We start from the raw sequence: 24951 nt of genomic DNA, 5'->3' as shown, positions 1-24951 counted from the left end.
CAGATATTCTTGTCCTAGACTATGTAGATCCTCTCATCTGTCACACATCATACATATTGTTTCCAAACCCAAACTGACAAGCAAATTTAGAGGCTGATTCTTATGACCATTGCATCCATGGCTGATGAATCTACACTGAATAAGCTTACTTGAGGGTGCTTCCTGTTTTCTCATAGCTTCCTTCCCAATTTTCTCTTAGGTGTCATCAGTCTTCCTAAGGTTATCAATAATTAAATAAGTCCCAGGAGACAGAGCCCTGGGACTGACATGAGCTTAAAAATAACCATTTGAGTTCATGAATGCCATTGGTTTTCTTTGTCATGACACTTCAGAAGTGAAATCTGGAGAGGAGAAAGGGGTCAGGGTTGCTGCTGACAGGACCGCTCCTGCAGTAGTTCTTACAGACGTAGGCATTCCCTCCTCCGCACTGACGTCTGATGGGGCACAGGAACCTTCACACCCATCCCATCACCTATCCGCTATTGCTGGCTCCGTCTAAGTAAAAAGACCTTTGAACTTTTCTCAAAGAGTCGCTTGACACCCAACTCATAAGGGCACAACAATCACAGTCATTTCCAGTTAATCACGAAACGTGTAAAATGTCAGCCTCAAGCTGACAGTTAAGCCCGGCCACTTGGAGAAACGGCCACACATCTAGCTTACCTTCCACCAGGGAGGTGAGTAACGTGACATTTGCTGCTTTGCGTCTGCCCGCGGGTAAATTCAAACCGATTTTTTCTAGCCTCTCTCGCAAAGATCTCCCCCCATTTTTCGATTTGGCTCTGAAATGGCAAGAATTAACATTCTGATTAACCTCAGAGTGTTCCTGAAACAAAGTTTAGACTTAGCAATCTAAAGCCCAGTGGAGCTTGAAGAGGTTTTAACTTGAGGTTAGCACTCCTCCCTCCCCTCTTTTTTTTTTTTTTTTTTTTTTTTTTTTTTTTTTGGTTATTTGCTGATAGTTGCTGAGGTTTGCTAGATTTCTGCAATACAGAGTACAAAAAAAAGGACAAGTCATTTTCTTCTTGTTTTAATCTTGTGAAGTAGAAAAATGACAGCAGATGGGAATAATTAGGATGTAGGTTGTAGGTCTAGAGAAGGTAAAAAATTACACACACACACACATACACACACACACACACCTTCATTCCTTGTCACGGAGCCAATGAAGAAAGTAGATTCTAGGCACAGGCTGTCGGAGAAGAGGAAATTGACCAGGTGGTTCTTACAGAAACAGGTGAGCTTGTAAGGAAGGGCTAGAGAGGTGCTGTTTTACGGAGTTCTTTGTGTTAGAAGGGAAAGAATGCTGACATTTGGGATGGCTAATGCTCACCACCATAATCACAGAGAGCGAGCTTGTCTGAGATGGTAGTAAGATGTTAAGGTTTCTGAACAGGCTACCTAGGTGCATACATTTGATACACAAGTGCTCAGAGTGGAATGGAGAGCTTCCCCACCCTGAAGCTCAAGGGGACTCACTTGAAAACTAGACCAAAGTAGAACAGAAGAGGATTCAAAATAGGAAAGTCCCCGGGTGTGTGTGTGTGGGGGGGGAGTGCGGTCATATCAAAAGCCTTTAGTTTCTCTTGAAGGCTTTCCCTGTGTACTAAGATCTAGTTGTTGTTTTTTTTAAGTGGAGGGGGGGGGCAACTCCAGGTACCTCTGTTTCATTGTAGCTCATCAGCCACTCCGTTTGGGGAAAGAAAGGAAAACCTAAAATGGGTTAACTTTATAAGTTTTGTGTCAAGCATAGTCCCTTCAGCATTTGAAAGGGTTTCAAGTATTCAGGCGTTAGCAAGGATCGTGTAGAATTTTAAAAAAGTTTTTAATAGTCATTTCCTCCCCAGTTTCACCAAGACGAATAAGTCCGTGGGTTGGAATATTTGGGGGCAACTACAGAGCCCCAAGTAGTGTGTATGAAAGGTTATTACAAGGCAGTGGTAGTGCTGGTGTTATTGAAAGAGGGAAGTCACGAATCCAGAAAGGACTTTTTTCAATGGGCGGAGTGCAAATGCATTAATTAGTGAATTGGTCTTGAGACCCGATTGAGCTGGTCTCCGGGTGGATCTTAAAACGTATACTAAAATAGAGACGCGTCAGTGTATCTGGAAGGCATGCAGAATTTCTGTTTTAGATGAGTGTGATGGAAAGAGGTAGGGTTCTGGTTGCACTCAGGCCAGAGAATACCCTGCAGGTGTGTTGAGGTAGGCAGGAGCTCGGTGCCATGCGCAGACAGGAAATAAGATGGTTCCCAGGACTGAATTATCCAGGGGCAAGGGAGACTGCGCGTGTGCGAAGCGCCCCGCGGGGCTCGAGTGAGAAGGCGGCTGCGTTGGAGCTGCAGACTGCGAGCACGTGGCGGCCGCATCCCTCTGCACGCGCTGGTCCTCCGGGTTGCTAAGCAACTGCATTGAACTCCCTCCGTCCCCCCCTCCATCACCCCCGCCCTATTCCGCCAGAGCCTTCTTCCCCAGGAATAGAAACTGATTTGGGAGTTTTACCTTCTGAGGACGCCGCCAAGGAGAGATGCATTGAGGCATTCAGGCGGTGAGAGTCGTCTCTGAACTTCTCCCACAGTGACTTTGTATTTTGAAGTCGAACTAAGCAGGGACAAGCGGCCTGGGACTGAGCAAAATACCTCACCGGTGTTAACTGACATGCCTCCCAAGAAGCCATCTTTATTCATCATTAGAGAAGTCACAGATTTGGGAGGAACTGGAACTAAAGAGAAAAACAAACAACAACAACAGAAAAAAAAAAAATTCCATAAAGGTGACCGGTTTTTGACACTGCTTACCAGCTGATGGGATGTGTCATTGGGTGAAGCCTTGGGGCAGATGCCAAGGGCAACCTACGACGGAGGCGGGGACAGAGAGGTGGTGTTTGCTCCAGCCGAGCACGTTGAACAGAAATACCACCTCTCTGGAAACTTACCCCAGATGAGGGGACACATGAGTGTCATTTGCCATAGCCTTGCTGCAGCACACAGGTCAGAAAAACATTCAGCCCAGAGCTTGGATCCTGCTGAGAAGCTAGAAGTTTGGTCACGGGCTAGCTGTGTGACCTTAGCCACCTTACTCCCAATCTGTTTTGTGATTCATCTCCTGAGGAAAATACTGGGACTGCTTGGGTGTTGGAGTGCAATATGAAATGTTAATGTCAATGGTCTTTATAGAAGCTCCTTCCTCCACTCTAATTGGACCCAAATCTGTGATCATCACCCAAGAAAATCGGGCGGGGTGGGGAGAGGCATCACCATCGGATGCTATGTCCAAAAAAAGGCAAATCATGCTTGGGAACTGGGCCCCAAAAGAGTAAATCCTCACCTTAAAGTGAGACCTATTCTCCTGCCTTAACAACAAAACAAAAAAAAAAAAAAAAAAAAAAAAAACAGCAATCTATGTCCTAGCCCAACCTTTAATCCCAGCATTGGGTAGGCAGAGGTCAAAGAACTGCTGGGAGTTTCAGGCCGGTCTGGATCTAGACCCTACTGGGGGGGGGGGGGGGAGCGGGGAGGGGTGCAACAACACAGTCATTTACAAATGAACCCAAAGGCTCATCTACCGTGAAAACAATTCTTCAGTGACATGAATTTTGTTTACAAAATAAAGAAGCACCTGGCTGGTGATTGTTTGGAACTGTCAGGATTTACAACAGGTGCCCTGATCAATCAACCAATCACTAATTCATATGAGTGGCGGTGGTCTCGCCTTGCCCCAGTTGTTTCATTTCGGCAAGTAATTGATAACAAACCGCACTCAAGGTATGTTTTATGCAGAAGTTAATAAGATCTGACAGCTGCTTGCCACTGCTACCCTGGCGCACTCAGCCTCTCCAGCTTGTATTTCTGTTTAATTGTGTTTCAGAGTCATCTGTGTGTCAAGAAGAGGCTGAGTGGGTGGAAGGCTGGGGAATGGGGAACAGTGAACAATCAGCCTCCCAAGTTCCTGGAAGTCTTTACCCCTTGGACTCCCACACTGCCCAAGCCCATTTTCATTCTATAGACTCATAAACCATTGAGCAGAGCCCTATGCGGTTTAATCCCAACACTCTGGAGGCAGAGGTAGGAGGGTCACAGTGAGTTCGAGGCTACTCTGAGACCACATACTGAATTCTACGTCAGCCTGGGCTAGACCCTACCTCACAAAACTAAAACAAAAACAAGCAAAGTAAATAAATCACTGGGCAGGTGTCTCCTTGTGACTTGTCTCTCCTATATCTTATCTTTTCCCATTTGTAAATGAAGCCCCAAGTCTTCAAATAATTCAATAGTTTAAGAAATTTATTGAAATGTTATGTCCGGTGTGGGGGGTGGGGGAGAGGGGGTAAAGAAGCAGCCCATTCTTGACTTTTTAATAAATGACACTGGCTCACCCTGTACACCTGATGGGAAGACATTTACTCTCTCCCATCTGGGGTTTAGAACTGTAAATGTGAGAAAAGGGCCTAACATCCTTTGTGTGGAATACACAACACAGCATTTTTGTTGAAGTTTTATCTTTCCACCACATATTCCAACTCTGGCCTCCAGGATAGCTAATTTCAGTCACAAGCCTTTTATTTAGTATGAATTTCATTTGACCTTTAATAAACACCTTGCGGAAAGAACTTTCCTGGGAGAATGAATTTGGACAGTTTTACCATGTTTTGGTATGCATGTAGGTTCTGCCCCTGTTCATGACGCCCAATATCTTGTCCACATGGATGAATGATATTGGGTATCAGAGTGGAGCTTCTGTACTGACTTGAAGTGGGGGATGGCAGAGGGATTTTCCTTTTTTGATTCCACTCGTGTATTCATTAGTGACACTGCTTTCCATTTGTGAATGAAGGAAAAGTCCAAATGTGTAAATCATATTTGAGTAAAATCTGGACTTAAAGCCACTTAGTTAATGGATGATTAGTACAGAAGCACCGTGTCATTTATTTATTTATTTTGCAAACAATATCCATGTTGATTTTTTAAAATCTTCTTTATATTCACAAGCAGAGAAAGAGAGAGAATGAATATAGGCACACTAGGACCTCTTGCCACTGCAAATGAATTCCAGAAAAGTGTCCTTTGTGTATCTGGCTTTCCATGGGCACTGAGGAATCGAACCCAAGCCATCAGGCTTTGCCTTCAGCTGTTGAGACATGTCTCTATACAATGATTGTGATCTATTTTCTTTTGATAACATCCCTGATGTCTATCTATAGTTTACATCAGTAGTCAAGGCACTAAAAACAAGCTATGTCCCTGGAAGTTGGTATTAAGTAATTGTGGAAAAAAGTTCTCCAAAATACAGATAACTCTTGAAGTTTGAATATGATAAGAACTACAGATATAAATTGTGTGCAAATCTCACCTGTGACACTCAGCTCCTTATGTTTAAAATTGCTCAAAGTAGTTTAACAGAAGAAACCCCACAAACCTGAACATTACTAAAACCAGTCAGCTCCTGCTTACTTAATGAACAACCAACATCTCCTAAGGATTGAATTTTACCTGCTTCTCTAAGTCCCAGATGGAAAATCCTTGAAAATCCAGGCCTTTGTAAAGACTCTATCATCTGTCCTTTAATTTCACTATTGTTAATTGTCTGATATTAGCTGGTAAGTGCTGGTTCCTTTGGGGGGGGAGTGAATCTATATCACTCCCTTCCCTGGGCTGTGCCTCTTGATATACATTATTAGTTAAATGTCCCCAGTGTTCTCCACTCTCTATGGCACACTGCCATCCTGGGTAGATTTCCCCCAACAATATGGACAGAGGTGTTTTACATTATAGTCCCAATTTCTAACATAAACATCAAAACCGTGTTTCTACATTCTACATCCTCCCTCCTGTATTTCACTTAGGGCTCTAAACCTCCCCACCGGTGGCACACTCATTAGTATTGATCCCATAGACCAGAGTACACATTCCTGCTTCCAACTTCCCTTTAGGTTCCTCGAATGGGCTACATTCCATTCCACCCTCTCACCTGCTTAGCTCAGCTGATTAACCCCGTATTTTGTTTTCTTTGTCTTTTCCCTTCTGCTTTCCTCCAGCTTATCAATAAACGCAGAGAACAACAGGGCCCGGTTGATTTGTTAGTAATTATGAGCCCACTGTTCCTGCTCAAGGAACTCAGAGATGACCGAAATAGGTTTAAAGCGACAGCAGGAAATGGCAAGGAAATGGAGCATAGCAAGTCTCAGCATGCAGTGTTTGGTTCTTTACATGTTGACAAATTCTCTGTGCATATATTAAAAGTGCATTTTCCCCTGTTCTGATTTCAGCTGGATGGCAAAGTCAACTTCTGGAAGTTACCACCCACACAATTCACTCCCCCTCCCTTTTCCATGCAGGGTTCCAAGAAAGAAACAAAAAGGGGCTTACAAGTTGATCAGTATTTCCTCACAGTGACTGAAGTTTTAAGAGAGAGGAAGGAAAAATGATTAGAGAAAATGTTATTATTCATTAGTGGAATGTAGGGCGATTAATAGGCTATCTCTTCATCTTACATAAATAAAAAAAAAATCTCCAGCGTAAAGCCATAGCTCTGAGAACTTTTGTTTGACAGGATCTGCTAATGGACGAGGGGAAGAAATGAACCTGCCTCCCAGATTCAAGGAGCGAGTTTGAGTCTTTCGGAAAGACACTGACTGATTCACAGTGACATCTTAAAATGACATAATTACTTCTCAACAGCAGAGAACCTGCTCCTGAAAATGACATCCTTCATCTACCTGGTGGCTTAGTTTTAGGCCACATGTATATAAATGTGGGCACTGAAACACACACACACACTTTCAGTTTAGAATCCTTAGGGACAAATTTGGTCTCATCGTTTTCTTGTTGCCTTGGACTTTAAGATACTCATCCATCTTCCACAGTCTGTATGGTGGGGCGGGGGGGGGGGTCTGACCATTGCAGTTTTGAAATTCTTTGGACTTTGACTATTCACTGTGTGCCTAGAAGGTATCTCTACAGCTTATGGAATCTAAACTAGCTCAAGAAATGCAAGTTTTTTTGAGAGAACACAAACTTTAGGGGGTGGTAAATTTGACAGATTCATGATGCTATATATCTTCCAGGTAGGATGGGAGAAACTCAGAAGAAAACACTGGAACTGAGATGTGCCCCTTTATACATACATACATACATACATACATACATACATACATACATATATAAATTCTTTCTACCTAAGAAAATCCACATCAAAGTGTTCATGTGGAGAAGGGGTCAGAAGGAATGCAGGAAAATGTGGGAGCAAAACTGGAGATTGAATTGAAACTCATCAAACAATATTCCTAAGACCAGTGAGAATCCCCACAGTCACAGCCTTTGAATCTTGGATGTCCAGCCTCACTACGCTTTCTTAGAAATCCAGGCATGTGCTCTGATATCTAAGGTGTCAACCTGAATGTATATTGGTCTCTGGTTGCTCCCAAACCTTCTTTACACTTGGGTAATCCTTTTAAGTTAGGCTATATATGAAGGTTGCCATGATCGTTTGTAATAGCAGGACACACCCTCTCCCCCGTCCTTCCCACATTCCTAATCTTAATGGAACTGAGAGTTAAGAATGATTTTTTAATGTCTTGTTGGATTTTTAGACTGTTAATGTACCGAATCCTTCTCATTATTACTTTATTGATTGCTCATTGACCAGCCCCCTTCAAATCGTATTAACCACCCTCTGCCGGTTTAGATTAGGAGAGTTTAAAAAGCACCTTTCATTACTCCCCTCCCCTCCCCAACTCCTACCATGGAGTTAAGACTACGCAGCTTAATGGGAGCTCTAATGGGGCAGCTAAGAAGAGAGGGGCCACGGTCCCTGCCGATTGCATTAATAGCTCAAAGGGGGCCAATACAGAAAATTAGCCGTAAACGAGCTCTGGAGATCTTCAAATGAAAGAGCCATTTATCACGCTGGCTACCTTCACTCCACTCGTTTGCTCTCTCTACTGGGAACAACTCATTTCCTCTTAACTAAATTACTTCAGAAATGTCAGCTAAGCTCAGATACAAAACATAACAAGAGAGGGAGTGTATCATCTATGAGGTGATATCAACACCAGTGAAAAATTAAACAGGGTAAATTTTAGGAGAGGTCATGTCCTAATTGAACACAGAGACACAGAGAAATAGATCCTTTATGCCTAGGTCCTTAGTCTTCATAAACATAAAGGGCAGAGACAGTCACTCCTGGGCCTGTCATTGCCTTTTGTTAATGAGGAAGAATTTTCTTTTCAAACTTGTTTAAATGCCTGTTAGAAACAAATTAAGTAATTAAGTTTCTGCACAGTTGTTGAATTTTATATTGTTCAGTTCAGAAAATTTTCTCAACTCTCTATGAAATAAATCTCATAGAGACATCTCTCATGGGAATGGGAATAGGGTATAGGCAGAGGGGAGACTAGAGGCAGGGAAGGGGCTAATAAACCCACAACTTTATTTTAAGTGATTCATGGTGTGTTAGAAAAATAAATCATACACTTGTTCATATTCTGCCTGCGGCTTTTTGAAGATGAAAATATGATACTAAGATCTTCAAGTAATAAAGCAAATATTTCAAGTATCAAATAATGGAATTGACCTAATTTTTGTATTCATACCACTCTCATTGAATCAATTAAGGTGACTTGGGTGGTACTTAGATGTTTTAGCTGTTCATATATATTTTTAAAGCTTTGGGGATGTAAAATTTACTCCTGTCTATCAGAAAACAAAACTTGAGTCAATATTCTTTTCCCTATTTAAGAGAACCTTATGCATATACATAACACTCATGTTTCTCTGACAATCATATGCAAGTACTACATCCAACCCATGCATTCCACATCCAAGAGTATTTTGAGCCCCATTTTGCTAGACCAGCTGAGTTCCAAATATTCTTATTGGCTTGGCTATCAATAACATTTCTGATTGGTCATCTGGTTGGGCATGTCCCACTGCCAACCCAAATGAGGTTGCTTGGATACAGAACCTTAAGCTAAGTGGTTCTAGCTTTCCATGAAAAGGGAAGAAGAACTATAATAAGACAAATAAACAAACAAAAAGGGAATGGAGAAGCTCCTCCCTAGCCTCACCCCACCCCAATCAGCCAGCAATTAGCTAAAACAGAAGATCTGAGAGTAAATAGTAAAAGTGAACGGTCTGCACAATTGCCAGTCTAAGCACCCATCCTCCGGGTCCTAATAAAAGCTGGTATTAAAACCAGAAATGATGGTATTATCTAAAGCACAGAGGGAGAGATGTTGGGAGCAACATTTAAAATACATGGTTTTTCAGAATACTCATTCCAAAATTAAGTGGTGTCATTTGAAATACTGTTTTCTGGACCTGCCGCTCAACGCTACTTTTCCTGACTTTGCAAAGGGAGAAAATTCAGCAGCACTCACCTATTTGGAATCCTCATTCTCCTACTCTTGTACTATCCCTGTCTGAGTCAGGGTAGATTACATCCCAGAGTATCTTTTCTTGTAATTATTTTTATGGATGTCAAGTGGTCCAAGTGAGTCATAAGTGACTGAACCTTGGGATTGTTGACACCAAACACAAAGATAGACTTTTTCCAGCACCAGTGAAAAAGGGTCAAAGTAGTTAAAATTATGTTTTCCATTATCAGTTATTGGGATAATTAAAGATTGTACATTCAAACTCCTAAATTTGTGAGTGACATTCAAGCCTCTTAGAAGCCACATTTATTGCCAGACATTCTCTCAGTGACTGTCAGAGAAGAGCAGACAGAGAGAAAAAATAAGCAGCTGCAATACGCCTGAAATGAGTTATTGTAATTACATTTAATTAGTTTAATTAGTTAATTATTTTGCTTACAGCTGTACAAGAGACTGCAAACATTTGTTAATATCACATGTCCTTTAACAGTATGGGGTGATCCCATAGTCACACTAAATCATGAGTGTATGTGTGTAGGAAGATTTAGATTTGTGCATAGTTCGTCTGAGCTTCTCAGGATGCACATACTTAGCAAAGCATTTGGCACAATTAAAAAAAAAATAAAAGAGATAACCTAAAAGATATGGAGAACTGGGAACAACATTATCACGGCGGGGGAGGGGGGAGGGAATCATGGAAAAAAAAAGCAGTTTCAATGACAGAATCTAAACGCAGCCAGCTCCAGTTATCAATGAAATAATTATAGCACTTTTTTTAAAAAAAAAAACACAGTGTTTCCCAGGCCATTCCACATGGGGCTTATTCAGTTATGTGAGATGCATTAAGAATGACTCCTGTGGCATTATGAGAACTATCGCTACCGTCTGGGTTCTTATTTTATCCAGATTTCTTGTTGCGGTCTTCACTCTGCCTTGTCCCATTTCCCCCTTTCCCAGCATGCCTTTTACCTCATCTGAGAGCCAACGTACTTATTTGAACAAACATTTGTATGATATAAAGATAGTGAATTCATCCAAAGTGAAAGCTCACCATAAAGATATCAAAACACACGACAACTTTGTTCACTTTGGGAAGGGAAAATCCATACCTTTTTTAATGACAGACTGGTCCAAGAGATTCATGCCGCTGTTATTGGCATCTTCAACAGACTGTGAATATGAAAACATCACCATTCAAATTGACTGGTTATTAAAGAATTGCACACATAAATCATGTCACTCTAAACGGGACTTTCTGTTATTTCCATTTATATTAATTCACAAAGGGAGGAATCCTTATTATTATCCTTATTACCTCCAAATCGACATAGAAATGAAATCCACCCAAATTATAAATTCTTCCCAGGGAAGAAAAGCAAAATGAAATCTAAGAGAGACATCTGGGATGCAATATTGGTTCAGTTATTATCTGAAACATAGATATTATACAGGCACATAAAACATTTATGTCATTTTCTCCTATGAGTTGTGAAAATGTTAGCAACAGCTGAAAGATTTCCACCAATATTAGTTGAGAACAATTTCTGTTTTCCGTTCTATCCCAGAGCCCTTAACCTCAGAGCCATTTTACAAATACATAATAGTTTACATTATGGGATTTTAATTAAAGTCTGAGCAATTTGGAATGGAATGCAAACAGTAGCACACGGGAATACATTTGCAAGCCTCCAGGACCGACCGCACACCCACTGCAGTCCATACACGTTCCTGTGAGCTATGAGCCTCTTGCTATACAATGACAGTCCCTGGAGGGGCTGGTGCAGTGTGACATGGATGGTGCTCCCCCTCCCACGTCTGCTGGGGCTGCTTCCCAGCAAGAAGAGCACACCTGTTAGAAAGTCTCTCCCTCCCTCCCCCACCCTCTCTCTCCCTCTCTGGATCCTCCCAGCCTCCCAGGGAATCCTCACAAGACACACTCATTTTCCTTTGCCACAGTTTCATCCCAAAGAGGGGAATTTCAACTTGGTATTGGCAACACTTCTGAGGAGAATGGCTGTTGGAGCTCTTCTTACTGTCAGAACGCACATGACCAGAGTTCTGGCTGAACATCTAGGGACATCCAAAAACAGATTCTCGTCTACCCCTCTTCCCACCACCATTGAAAATGAAGGCTAAATCTTTTCTGAAATGCACTTGGGAACTTAAATCCAGACCAATTTGTCACCCACTCTAGAAAGTATGAAAAAAAGGGCTGGAGAAAAGGTTGTTTTCTTAGCACCTCCAGTTCATTGGAGTTACATCCTCAGACAGGGTGTGTGTTCAACACAAGAAGGAGACTGTCTACCCCAAACAAACATGGCTTGGAAAACCAGATGATGTAATCATCGGGGGTGTTTGTTTCGGTTCGTTTTGAATAGACGCTCTTCTGCCCTTGAGAGAGGTGAGGAAAATGATTTCCTTCATACAAACTCTTTTCTATGTTGTAACATACCATGCACATCTTTACAAATAGGGGAACACTGTTTTAAAATACATTTCCTGTGACTTGTTCAGAAGGATAAGGGGATCCTGTCACACGCAGGCACGCACACTTTACTGGAGGCACCTTCCTCTAAGTTCATGTGTCTGTTGACAGTGGCCATGGGTCTACCCGGGACAGAAACATTTGCCTGTGATTGTGGGAGCAGAACCTCGCTCACAGAAGCCTGGACCGGTGAGCCCCCACACCTCACCCTCATGTGGGTGCACAAATATGTATCTACGCCTCATCAGCGACGAAGGGTAGTTGTGGTAGTTAATGAGAAGGCTCTTGTCTGATTTTCTATCTAATTACGGCCGCCTGCTGGGTTTTCGTACAGGATATTCACGCAGCATGCTGGCGCTTAATCGTCACAGGGAGGATCGTAAAGATTTAATTAGGACTGCATGCGGAAGCGCAGAAAAACAACTCAGACTCATAATTACTAGACTTCTTTAGTTAAAAGTGATACCAGGGGTTGCTTTAAGACACCAGGGTGTGTGTCTGTGTGTGTGTGTGTGTGTGTGTGTGTGTGTGTGTGTGTGTGTCTGGGTGGGTGTCTGTGTATGTTGGGGGTGGGTTCACTTAACAGCTTTATACGTTGGTCAGTGGTAGAGGCGATGGGAGAGTTAGAGATCCAAGATGGAAAGAGCAGGAAGTGCACATTGCAACTGAAGAAATCCACCCAGGTGTCATCTCGTCCTTGTTCCCTATCTTTATCTTTTTCCCTGAGTTTTGAACCCACTCGTGTGTGTGTGTGTGTGTGTGTGTGTACGTGCTCGCGCATGTGCACAAACACACACACACACACACACACACACACACACTCTGGGTGAAATGTAGCATACCCAGAGCCCAGACAGCGATCTGCTAGTTTAATAGCCCCTGAGAGTAAATTGAAATAGAGATTGACAGGGTTTTATAGTTTCATTTAAAAAAAATATTAGAAGCATTTGGTTAATTAGCTCCCCTCCTTCTTTTCTCTCACAGGGCGGTGGTCCCCATGTGTGAGCCTCTGCATCCCACAAAATGCTCCCCCGCCCCCAACCCTTGACCCACAGGCCAGGCCATCACCCTCCAGAATGCACACACACACACACACACACACACACACACACACACACACAGGACTCTTTGGGGTCGAAAGAGTGAGTCTGAGGTCCAGACTGAGGTGCTCTCTTGTCTCTTCCACATGCTGGGGGGCCACTGTCAACCCGTCCATCCAGGTCCATCCAGATAGTCGCTGGGTCTGTGAAACCTTCACAGACTCTGCCCTCCACATCCCTGGCTTGGAAATTCATCCTATGTAACGAGCAGCTCTGGTGCAGGGGCTGGATTCTGAGGTGCGCGCCTAGCTTCTCTAGGTACAGAGCGTCTCCCGTCACTGGCACTTTTCCTGTACCAGTCATCCTCATTCTGGCCCCAGGAGGTCTGTCACTGAGATAAGACCGGGACTATCCTCATGCAGTTGTTTCCCTCATGAGATCTGCAAGGGGGTGTATCCGCTGTACTCCTTACACTGAAAAGTGTTTGCAGAAAAACCCACAGGCCTCTCTACCTTGGCCAGAATACCAGCAGAAGAAGGAACAGGGAGGGAGCCCTGTGTTCTTTTCCTCAGCTCTCTACCCCAAGCAGTCTCTATCCCAAGCATCAACAGCTCAGCACAGTTCTGAGTTCACATCAACCCTCTAGGCCCTTTCCGCCAGCTCCAGGAGAGTATTCTCCCAGTGCACACTGGCCTGGCCCCGTTCGGGCCTTCTACCTTTGCAGTTTTCATAACACTAGGATATCCTTACAATTCTACCTGGAAAAAAAAAATCCCTAACTAAAACCAAAGAAATCTGCTACCTCTTTTGGGGAGAAACTCCTGTGTTCAGTTGAGCCCCTCGGCCTGCAGGGTGCTGGGGTGATTCTAGTGGTAATGATGGTGTGTTGATTCACTTTCATCATCCAGCACTTTGAACCATACTCGGAAAGGTTAATTTAAAATCCTCCCCTCCCCAGACATTACTCCAATGCATTAAAAGAAAACTATTAAATATTTCCGTTCTCATATGACATCTCGAAATAAGCAATATCTCCAAACGGGCACAGGCAAGCTCAGCTCAATCAACAAAACCATCACTCTTATTACTATGGGTAAATCCAGTCACAAATCAGGTGATATCTTTTTTTTTTTAAATTTTAATAATGAGGTTCTTTAAAACAATAAACCACCATGGATGACAGAGACAGTATTTGCTGCTATCACCACATTTTAACTATTATTATTATTTCCTAAGGAGGTAAGGAGGAATGATTTTTTTCCCACCCTTTCCTCTTTTCAATTTAATATTTTAATTTTTATTTTTTGCTTCAGAGGTATTCCTAAAAATGATGCATAATATACACAAGATGGCAAGGAGATCAAAGTGTCATTTAAATACCTTTTAACTATATTTATCCCTTCCTGGGGACTATTTAAATTGGGGGGGGGGGAGGGAGAACTGTTCAGAATCACCCTGACAGTGTTTAGGAATCATTTCCTTGACGTTTCTTTGTTTAGTTTAACCAAGTATTCTCAACCAAACCAGCTCCTATTGCGTCCTTTGCAGATGGGATCCTGGCTGGGTAGGAGGAGTGTTTTGAGCCTTTTGTTTTAAGAAATAAACACGTGACGCCACTTCAGCTGGTAAGGAGACCCTGAAGGGAGGGAGTTTTGTTTTTATTTTATTTTCCTTTTTCTTTTCTGTGGTTGGGGACGAGGTGACTGAAGAAGGAAGTGGAGAAAGAACATTGCTTCAGTCTTTTGAAATGGACCCCAAAGTGACAAGAATTTTTAAAGTGGCATCAGTCCTCAGGGACTCTCAAAAGGAATCCTGGCTCTCTGGGCCTGTGTCTACAAATATCCCATTGTCAGGCAATGACTCTGGAACTCTCTACTTTGGAAAAGGGCTCTGCAGTTTTTGGGACACTTTGAAGCAAGACCCGCATAGCCAACGACCCTCTTCCGGCATGCGCGCTCGCGTCTAGCACCAATTGTGGATGCAAACAGCCCGCACTTCACCCGCCACGTCAGAGGGCCAGACTCACGTTGGGGCGCCCCCTGAACCAGTCGTCATCTCAACAAAACAACAAAGAATATGCCAAGAAAAAAAAAAAAAAAAGGTCCGATAGGGGAAGCAAGACAAAAATATTAGCCCTGGCCATAAACGATCCAAACTAGCCAAACGCATGTGTTTCTTCTTCCCTGGTTTAATTCCGAGCCATCCTGTCATTCCGAACTGAGCAAACCACCACCTTGCAGTCACACATGCAATACCCCAGACGACACGTCCTGCCCAGTTTGTCCTGTTTTCTAAAGATGACAACTCCCCCGACCCTCCCAAGGAGACAGCTGCACCCGGCACCCCACCCCTCCCCTCATCCCTCTTTCCTCCGCGCGCCCCAGGCCTTTCTTTATCGTCTTTTTCTGTTTGCTTATTTGTGTGGGGTTACCTGGACGTCTTCCATGCCGGGGTGACCGAGGCCGTGCAAGGAGAGGCTGTCGCCCATGCCCGCGTCCAGGCCGTGGTGCGCCGAGTGTAGAAGCACGTCGGGCCGGCGCACGGAGTGGTAATCCCTCCGAGGGTCGAGGCCCGAGAGCTGGGGCAAGGCCGCCCGGGGCTGGGGCAGCAGCGAACCGGCTTCCGAACCCACTTCTTGCCGCTGCCTTTGGCCCCAAGGGTGCTGCTGGGGCTGGTGCAAAGGGTTCAGGGAGTAAGGGTCGTTGACGTGCGAGTACGGGTCTTGACTCTGGTGGTAGGGGAGCGGCTGGTAAGGAGGCGGGAAGTAGGGTGGCTGGAAGTCCGAGGACGGGGTGTGGGACAGCGGCGGGGCGCTGGAGTACGGTCCTTGGGACACCGAGCCCAGCTGAGAGAGTCTCGAGCTGTGACTTGGGACGCCATCGTGCCGGTCCTGGGAGAAGAGAGAGACGGAGAAAGAGAAAAGGGGAAAAAGAGAGGGGGGGGGGAGGAAAAAAAAGTTCGGCTTCTGTTTAAACCTCGCCGTGGCAGTAGAAGAAAGAGGCTAAACTTTAGAGCCAAAGTAGTGTCAGGGCCCCAAGACATGTTTTCAACAATTCCTAAAGGAAGGCTTTAGAGAGGAAATCTAAAAAGAAAAGAAAAAGTAGATATAAAATAAAATAAAAGGAGGACCACTCACTAAGGAGCCCCTGAGCTTTTCGTTTGGGAAGTCAAAGAAGCTAGGCAAAGGACCCTTGTGAGCTGAGACACTCAGGACTCCCATCAAACATGCAGACCTCTGTAGCAGGGTGGGCCTTTCTCAGCCTGCTGTTGTTTTTAAGGGATACACCCCCCCAACTCTTCCAGAGACCCAAAGCACACCAAATAAACTTCCTAATTCGTGCTATCCCTCTTACAAAACCAAGTTCTGTCTCCCCTGGCAATGGGGCTGGTTAACCAGAGGCTCGTCACACAACCTGCAGAATCCCAGGGCTGGAAGGAATCTGCCTGCTATCCGAGGCTTCAGTCACCCCTCCCTCCCCAAGAGGAATTAAATGACTTAAACACTGTTTGATTGAAATAGATCTCATTCGAAATCACACCCCCTAAGCCCATGATAAATTAAGTTGAGTTGTGGTTTGCAGGAGTTATTTCTGAGCTTGCTTTCTATAGCAAATGTTGTTAATACTTCAGGGTGTTAAAATGAAGGAGCTGGAGTTGGGGGGGGGTGTCACAGAAATAACCCTTACAACTCGTTTTTTGGTCCTCTCTGCAGTGTAAGGCAAGTGAGAGGCAGAGGAATGTGGTAGGCACTTTAAGTGATTCCCCTCTCCTTTATAGAAATGACACAATAACGTCCCTAAGACGTTTCCCCTTAGAAATAGTCACCTACATTTCCAAAAGGCAATAGCAAAGAAAGTTTTTTTGGTTCAGCCACCCCCCACCCCCCAGCTGACTCACGGAGCTCAGAGGGAGAACACACAATGCAGACAGAGGCAGCTGCAGCCTCGTCCAATTATGGTGCTAAATTACCAAGCCAAAGGCGCCCAAAGGAGCAGGGAGACGGAAAGAGATGCAGAGACGGGAGAGAGACAGTGAGAGGAGAGTGCATGCAATTCTGGTACAACGTGAATCCAAACTCACCATGGATGAATAGGTGTGGACTAACATCTGGAAAAAAAAGCCTGGTTACTGCTCAAAATCAAACAATGAATTTTTAAAAAAATAAAAATCAAGGAGTCCAGCAGAGAAGCGAGCTGGACACAGGCGCTGAGCTCGAGGTGTTTCCAGGACAAGCCATCAAAAAAAAAAGATCCCCCCCCCAACAAGATTGGAGATGCCTGTCACACACAGCAGAACTGCTCATCTGTCTCCCGCTGTCTTTTTTTTTTTTTTTTTTTGGCCTCTTTTCTTCGGTCCTTCAACGGGGCAGTCCTCTTCCACCCGAAGCTAGGCTCAGACTGCTCGGACCGCTCCGGCTGCGCCCCTTCCTCCCTCCGCTTGCCTACACCGCCTCATAATAATTGATATTCATGACTATTAATATTACACGAGTACTTTAAAGGGAGAATGGAGGACAAATGGAGCGTGAAGCAGCGGCGAGCGCAGAGCTCCTCTGCTATTGTAAATGACGTTCATTCAGTGGAGAATTAGTAGATGTAATCAGACGAGGGGGCTGGCAAAAGCAGGCTGGGGAAAAAGTTTAGCAGCTAAGAGGCAGAAGTTCAGTTCACTGAGCTGGGACGCTCAGTCGGGGCAGCCTCTGCTCTGTGGACCAGGCGCTGGGGCAGAGCCGCGCAGGGGGCTCCCCGGGCACGTAACGTGTCCTTGTATCTGGAGGGAGACACTTCCCAATGGGAGGGGGGTAATTGCCCCGGGTGCTTGGCCTGCAGATTAATAAACAAAATACAGAAGGCCCTGCCTCGTCATCTGAAGGGGAGAGGGAAGGAAATTGGTGGGCCCCGTTGTTCACAGGGAGGTCTGCAGACTTGTACTTAACGCGGAAGGTAACGCTCGCGTCGTTAAGGACAGAGGGGAGGTTTTCCTTTTTTTGGAGGGGGTGGGGTGGGGGTGGGGTGGGTGTTCTGTACTTTGAACAGTCTTTTCCTCCTTTGTGCTTAAGAGTCTGCGATTTTTACCTCGCTTTAAAAATATATGCCATCAATCTTCAAGTACACCAAAACTTATCCTTTCCAGGCAAAGCCAGGGGCAATAGAAAATCTTTTTGGATGTTTCAGGAACCCGTTCAACTGGCCTGACTGCCATTTCTGTTAAAGTTCAACCTTAGTCCAGACTTTAATAGGCTCCTTCCACCAGGCTGCCGGCTCTCCTGGCTTGTGAGCAGAAAATTTAGGCAGCCAGGAATAATAACCTCTCCCTCCCTCCCTCCTTCTCCCTCCCTTTCCTCTCTTCCTGCCCCTGTCCCTCTTCTTTCCCTCCCCTTCCTCTCCCTCTCTCTCTCTCTCTCTCTCTCTCTCTTCCTACTTCCACTCCCCCCCTCTTCCCTCTCTCCCTCCCTTCTTCTCCCATTTAGCCTGTTTATTTTTCATCACTACGAATATCCAGAGCTGTTTACACTGTGGTCCCGGCCCCGCCGATGCCCGCGCCCTACTTCACATCGGGTGACCGTACTCTTCGGGACAATTCTAATTAATGCCGCGCACTTCAACATTATCCCGCCTGTTAAGGAAAGAAACGGAGGCCGAACCGAAACAAACCCCACCAGGCGGGGAGGCGCGGCTCCCCGTTACAGTCAATAAACAGCCACAAAGAGAAAGAAACTCTCTTCTCTCTCTCTCTCTCTCTCTCCCCTCCCTCTATTCCCTCTTTCTCTTTCCGTCCTTCCTTTCTTTCCTCTCTCATCTCTCTCTCCTCTCTCTCTCTCTCTCTTCTATGCTCTCTTCCTCTTTCCGCCCTTTCTTTCCTCTCTCATCTCTCTTCTCTCTCTCTTCCTTCTTGTAGATACAGCCCCCCCACCTCCCCACGACGGCGCAGGGCTGGCTCATCCGGGACGTGAGCCCCTGGGCGCGGGGCTCCGCTAGCTGCTGGCCCGGCCTTCCCCCCCACCCGGAGCCGCAGTGGGTTTGGCGGGTCCGGGCCAGTGCCATTGGGGTGGGGGAGGGAGGATGTGGGGAGTGGGGGGAAGCCAATCGCTCGCTCTTAGCTTCGCGAGGCGACCCCACGCCTGGCCAGGAGGTGCGCGGGCGCCCTCCTATCCTGACCCAGTCTGGCTCCTCTGATCCCCAGCTCCACCGCTGGGTCCAACCGAGTTAAGTGGACGCGTCTCCCTTGGCTCCTGCTCCCCAACTTTTCCTCTCTGCCGTCTCCAGGGCCTCGCGCCTTGTCGGCCCTTTTTCCCTTCTCTTACCGCCCCCCCCCCTCACCTTTTCCCCCTTTTCTTTCGGTCTGTGTCTCCTTGCTTTTCTCCAAGCCTTTCTTTCCACCCTCGACGTCTCCGATGAACTTTGCTTTCCCCCTACTTCTTGCGCCCATGTGCGTCTCTCCGGCTGCGGCTCGGGATCTCGTGGTTCCTGCCGGGTCGGCGCCCGCTGCCGCCTGGCCTCGCCGGGGAGCTGCACCGCCGCCCGGGACGTGCGAGCTGAGCGTACCCCGGAGTAGCGCAACGGGCCGGCGCGGTCCTGCCCCGCCGAGGCGCCGCGCGGAGCCCCGGACGCGCTGCGCTCTCCCTGTTGGAGGGAGCCGGGCGCACCGGAGATGGAAAGATTTCGTTTAAAGAAAAACAAAAACAAAAAACAAAACAAAAAAAAAGCCCCGACACGAGGCAGCTGCGATCTGTGTTTGCATCTACTGACCCGCAAAGAAGCAAAACACACACATACACACAGAGTCATAAAATAATAAATTATCCTCGACCTCTCCTGGTTTTGTAACGTATCCATTCTTATATCTGTCCGCTTGCCTATATTTTCTGTCCCCCACCTTGGATCCGTTTGTTTCGATTTCAGTTTGTTGAAAGTTAAAAAAAAAATTTTTTTTCAAAGCTCCGGTCTGAGGAAAGACCGAAAACCCAGCTCCCGAAGAAAGTGCCTGTCTTAACCAGAGTCTAATTGCCTAAATTCAGTAGCTCCATGTTCCCCATCGCCGCACGTAAGGGAAGAGGAGAGAGAGAAAAAGAAAGAGAGAGAGAAAGAGAGGGAAAAAAAACACCTCCTAAGTTAAAATCTCCAGATTTCAACCTTAAAAGTCCTTTCTCGGAATACTGAAATCTCCCAGAGCCAGCTTCAGTAAGTTAAAAAGAAAGCTCAGAAAAACCGACCGGAAATCTGCAAGTAAATAGCTTAAAAACATATTTATCAGTTGGGGGGTGTCAAGAAGCTCAAAATTTCTCACTGCAAAGGTCTAAAAATGCCTCTGAGGGGGGTGTAAGCTCACCTCATAGATATCTTCGTATTTGACATTCTCCACCAGTTTCCAGAGCATGCTGGCAGCCTGATCTCTAGGAGGTGAGTGCATTCATGTGAGGAGCAGATGTCTGCCTTCTCAGGACTCCGCTGTCTGTAATGATCCATCTATAATTGGAAATGGGGGATACACACCAAATCGCAGCTCCTCTCCCATCGCAACTTATATCTGCTGTCTCAAACAATAGACTGAAGAAGGAAACCCCAGCAGAGAGAAAAACAGCATCGCACACACACACCACACACACATGGGACTTAGCTACAACCTACACAGACACATATAGATTATAAACAGCTTAAACTCAGATTTGCACTCAGATACCGGCGTTACTTATATAAGCACCTCTCCTGCTCACGGAGTCTGTGCACTCTAAACGCACATTTAAAGGACAGCTAGCTGCTCAGGGTGACTCACAGAGACACATACATTAAAAAAAAAAAATCTCTACGTTGAAAATGATGAATCATTGTGAGCACTAACTGCAGCCTTTAACAATTCATAAACCAGAACCTGAGGCCAGCAGTCCCCTAATTTTCTACCTAGATTTTTAAAAGGGGACCGTGCCTGAGATTCTTTAACACACAGAATTCCTCTTCATGGGTGTTCAGGAAGGGAACGTGTTTTTTTTTTTTTCTAACTGGATTTGCTGATTTCAAGGACTATATGCATTGACAGCTATGAAACTTTTCATATATAAAAACTTTATCTCAGTTGCTGCAGATCAAAACAGCTAGTCACCACCACGGTGATTTTTTTTTAGATTTTTTTTTGTATTTTTATCTATTTTGCCTAACCATTTGGAAACTTAAATATCATAGGAACACCACAGTCCACACTGCTGCTTTGAGGGGTTGTTTGTGTTTTCCTCTTGCCTGAAGTCTCCATTGTATGAAGATTCACCCCCCCCCTTTCAGATGTTGGAAGCACGAAATTGTGCATTCACACAATGTCAGAATTTTGCGCCTTCTTAATGGAGTTGGGAGACAGTGGTTTGCATCTGTTGTCTTTCTGTAATTGGGGTTTTAATCTTGGAGACTCAAGGAGTGGTTACCTGAACCTTGGAGGATGTCTAAGGTGAATATTAGATAGTGGGGAAGGTTTTACAATGTGCAAGGGTTATTTTTCTTTGCTTGATTTGGCGTACTTGGTTTTAAGGTAGATTTTCTTTTAACAAAATGATTCCTGCGTAATTTTACAAGAAAACATTAAGTAACAAAAATAAGAAAGTTAAGTAAACCTCAAACAGGGGTACCCTTCCAAGCACAGGGATTCTGAACTGCGCCAGGAATTCTAGGTTCTCGGAGCTCCCCTCCACCCCCTCTTCCCACCCACTCTACTATTCCCTTTCGGGGTGCGGTGCCGAAAGCTTCCCCAGACCAAGGGGGGATCACTGAGGAATATCTTTGGCCCTTGGTAAGAAAATATATGACAGGAAGGCATGAAGGGGCAATTTGGGGTGGAAGTTATTAAACCTGATAAGAGCGAATCTGCAACGGGCGATTGTCTTTAAGCCCAGGACTTCAGTGCGCTGTGGTATTCCGCGGGAGGGTCGGGGACCTGGGCGGATGAGGATTCAGTAGAAGCAGGGCGGTGGGAGGGATGTGAGCTGTGGACACCTCTTCATTATTGCTAATTATTTCACCATCAATTAAATGGAAGAAACTCAACGGTGGCTCTGAACTTCAGCAATAAAGCCTTTCTTCTTCTCCATTGGATTTGTTTGTTTGTTTGTTTGTTTGTTTTGCCTGCCTCTTCCTTCTTTGGCGCTTCTTTCCCTCCCTCCTTCCCTTCCTTACTTCCTTCTTGTCTTCCTCTTTTCCATCTCATTTGAGTATCTGCACCTTAAGTCCAGCGATGCGGGGTTTTCCAGTAGGAGCAACAAACAGCAGGGATATGCTCATGGGCCCTAGAGCTCCTTAGGAGACAGGAATGCCTTTCCATACCCGCGTCTGGAAAGGAAACCTTCCCAGGTGGATGCGCTGTCAAAGGTAGATAATGTGTACATTTAGTATTTCAAATTCTTCACGCACACACTTATCAGTGAGAGTCAATTCCATCTCTCTTTCACATCAACACCCCAGTCTTTATTTTCTAAACATCACCTTAACTAGAACAAAAATGACTTTTTTAAAAAATCTAATTTTTGCTTTTACTATGTTTTCACCGCTTTTTAATATGTCCTTAATTATTCTGAAATAGACTCTGATGTTTAGCAAAAGCAAAGCACCTGAAGGGACAATTGTATTTATGAAACTACTTAACAATGTACTGTAACTATGTATAATAGAATACATTAGTGTAAAATTTTTGTAGCCTTATTTATATATAATTTTAATTTTGTATGTAATTTATCTTATGTTAATATGAGGTGTTTAAAAAAGTGGAAATATGTTCTGTATTTGGTTCAAATGTATTAAGTTCCTTTTGAAAGTTAAATCAGGTCTTAAGAATGAAACAAAACTAAAAATATGTGTACACATACAGCAAGAACCACCGAACGAATTACATGAAGATAATAAAAATCCTGGTTAATTCTCAGAAGTGGGCGTTTTGTGAAAAATCCTAGAAATTTCAAGGCAAACATTGCCCAGCAATTATTCCCCAAAGTCATTGAACGGGCAACAGCGCCCTCTGTAGGGATTTTTTAGAAATAAAAGCCGAACAGCCTTTGAATTTCTTTTTCAGCAATTTTTTTTGTAGGTTCTTGAAAACATGTTATTGCTAAGTGGGTTTTTAAAAATTAGCTGTTATTGCCCTTATTTTAGAATCCATCTAAAAACTTAGAAAAATTTCGAAGTTGTGCAAACAAAATCTCCACTTCTACTAAGATATGTTCTCTTCTCCTCCTCCTCCTCCTCCTTCTTCTTTTTTATTGAGTTAGGGTCTCACTCTAGCCCAGGCTGACCTGGAATTCACTATATAGTCTCAGGGTGACCTCGAACTCACGGCGATCCTACGTATGCCTCCGGAGTTCTGGGATTAAAGTCGTGCACTACCATACCTGGCTGCGATTCTTTCCTTTCCTTTCCTTTCCCTTTCCCTTTCCCCTCTTTTCTTTTCTTTTCTTTTCTTTTCTTTTCTTTTCTTTTCTTTTCTTTTCTTTTCTTTTCTCTTCTCTTCTCTTCTCTTCTCTTCTCTTCTCTTCTCTTCTCTTCTCTTCTTTTCTTTTCTTTTCTTTTCTTCCTTTCCTTTTCTTAAATTGAACGGTTCTTCCTCCTTTCCAGTCTTTTGAATTTTGCTTTAACATCTACTTACGGTCTTAAAAAAAAAAAATCCTTTCAGTAAACTCGGTAAAATGTGCAAAGGCAAAACAACTCTCGATTCCGAAGGGAAGTTCGAAGGTACAATATGCATTTTCATCATAACGTTGTCTTGCCTTATTTGCCTTATGCCCACTTTATTTATTTATTTACTTATTTTTTCAGGGCAAACACACGCTCACCTGAATGCAAACTCAAGAGACAGCCCATATCCGCACACTCACAATTTCTTTGTTGCTTATATCTGCCTCAGTTGGTAACCACGAAGAAGAGTTAGCGTCCTCCTTTTTCTGAGATACGAAGACAGAGAACGTTGTCCAATAAACTTAAGAATCCATACCTGAAGGCAAGCGAACCTCGCATGGCGCCCTCTGCTGGCAGTTTACGGAGTACGTTCATGGCTTTTTAGAATGTTACAAAAACATTTTAACAGTCAATATGCAGTATTCTCCTATTTCCATCTTTCTAAAGCTCTATTTAGTAACTATCGGAGTTTATTTAAATACAAATATTCTTCTCTTTGATTTGATACTTCTTTAGTGATGCAAATTATTACATAATTTCCCTGGGTTTCTCTCTATCAACTTCCCCACACATTTAAAAAAAAAAACAACACAATACAATAAAAGTGATACACTTTTAAAAATAGGATAATTGTGCCAGGATTAAACCCTGGCATTCTTCATTACAGGTCTTGTGGAAGATTTAACAGCCCAAAGCTCCCATGCAGTCAATTATAAAGTGGAAACAACTCTTGGGATGGATATTTAATGCCATTTCTTTGGAAACAATTTAATTTGCCATCATCTTAAACACCGAGTTGGGTGTCAGAAAAGCAGATGCCTCCACCAGGCAGAAGGGCTTAGAGGTGAGAGCCTCTAGCTCCATCTTCCTAAAATAGACATGAAACTTTACCCAAGGCGCTTACTTCCTTCTGAAAGTAGAAAACATTTTTTTTTTTAATTATTAAGGTTTTCCAGGAGTATTTTTGTCTTGGGCTTTTATAAATAGGCAAAGGAAAGGAAAAGAAAGGAAACCCCAGCACAGTGTAACCTGTTCCAATCTGTTCTTGAGTAGATGAGTAAGTTAGGGCTGTTCCCTATGTTATTACAACACTCTGACTCCCAACTCCAACCATACTTTTGTCTCAGAACCTTTTCATGATCACATTTTTGGAAGGTTTCATTACATATCAATGTTGAAAAAGTACTGTTGACTGAGTGAAACTAACATTATTTAAGCACCCACCCTTGGATCTATAGGGCTTCCATACCACATAGGTTTCAGTGGTTGTGGTACGAGGAAACAAACTATGTGGAAGAATATTTGCATACAAATACTTTTAGAGATTAAATTTGGGTAGAATTGTCTCTATATTAACAGTTCATAAGTATGCATATTGAGATAAACCCTGAAAAAACATTTCATATCTTAG

The 24951-nt window shown here is 44.1% G+C and overlaps 1 protein-coding gene across 5 annotated transcripts in view; it reads right to left on the bottom strand.

The window, feature by feature from the left end:
• Tfap2b (transcription factor AP-2 beta) overlaps nucleotides 1-20519 on the bottom strand; it is a 29459-nt gene extending 8940 nt beyond the window's left edge. Inside the window, exons 1-6 of one of the 5 annotated variants that reach the window (XM_045157732.1) lie at nucleotides 20227-20518; nucleotides 16978-17004; nucleotides 15329-15787; nucleotides 10482-10542; nucleotides 2502-2721; nucleotides 664-782 (exon numbers count right to left, since the gene is read on the bottom strand). In XM_045157732.1, coding sequence (XP_045013667.1) covers nucleotides 664-782; nucleotides 2502-2721; nucleotides 10482-10542; nucleotides 15329-15787; nucleotides 16978-17004; nucleotides 20227-20307 — 967 coding nt within the window. In that variant the 5' untranslated portion in view covers nucleotides 20308-20518. Of the gene's footprint in view, nucleotides 1-663; nucleotides 783-2501; nucleotides 2722-10481; nucleotides 10543-15328; nucleotides 15788-16033; nucleotides 16128-16977; nucleotides 17005-17391; nucleotides 17569-19217; nucleotides 19236-20226 lie in introns of those variants that run through there. The other 4 variants (XM_045157735.1, XM_045157731.1, XM_045157734.1 and 1 more) reach the window with 4 other exon arrangements.
• Between the last annotated feature and the right edge of the window lie 4432 nt (nucleotides 20520-24951).

This window comes from Jaculus jaculus, chromosome 8 (genome assembly GCF_020740685.1).
Source record: "Jaculus jaculus isolate mJacJac1 chromosome 8, mJacJac1.mat.Y.cur, whole genome shotgun sequence".
NCBI classification, from domain to species: Eukaryota; Metazoa; Chordata; class Mammalia; order Rodentia; family Dipodidae; genus Jaculus; species Jaculus jaculus.
This window is presented reverse-complemented; position numbering and strand designations above follow the sequence as displayed.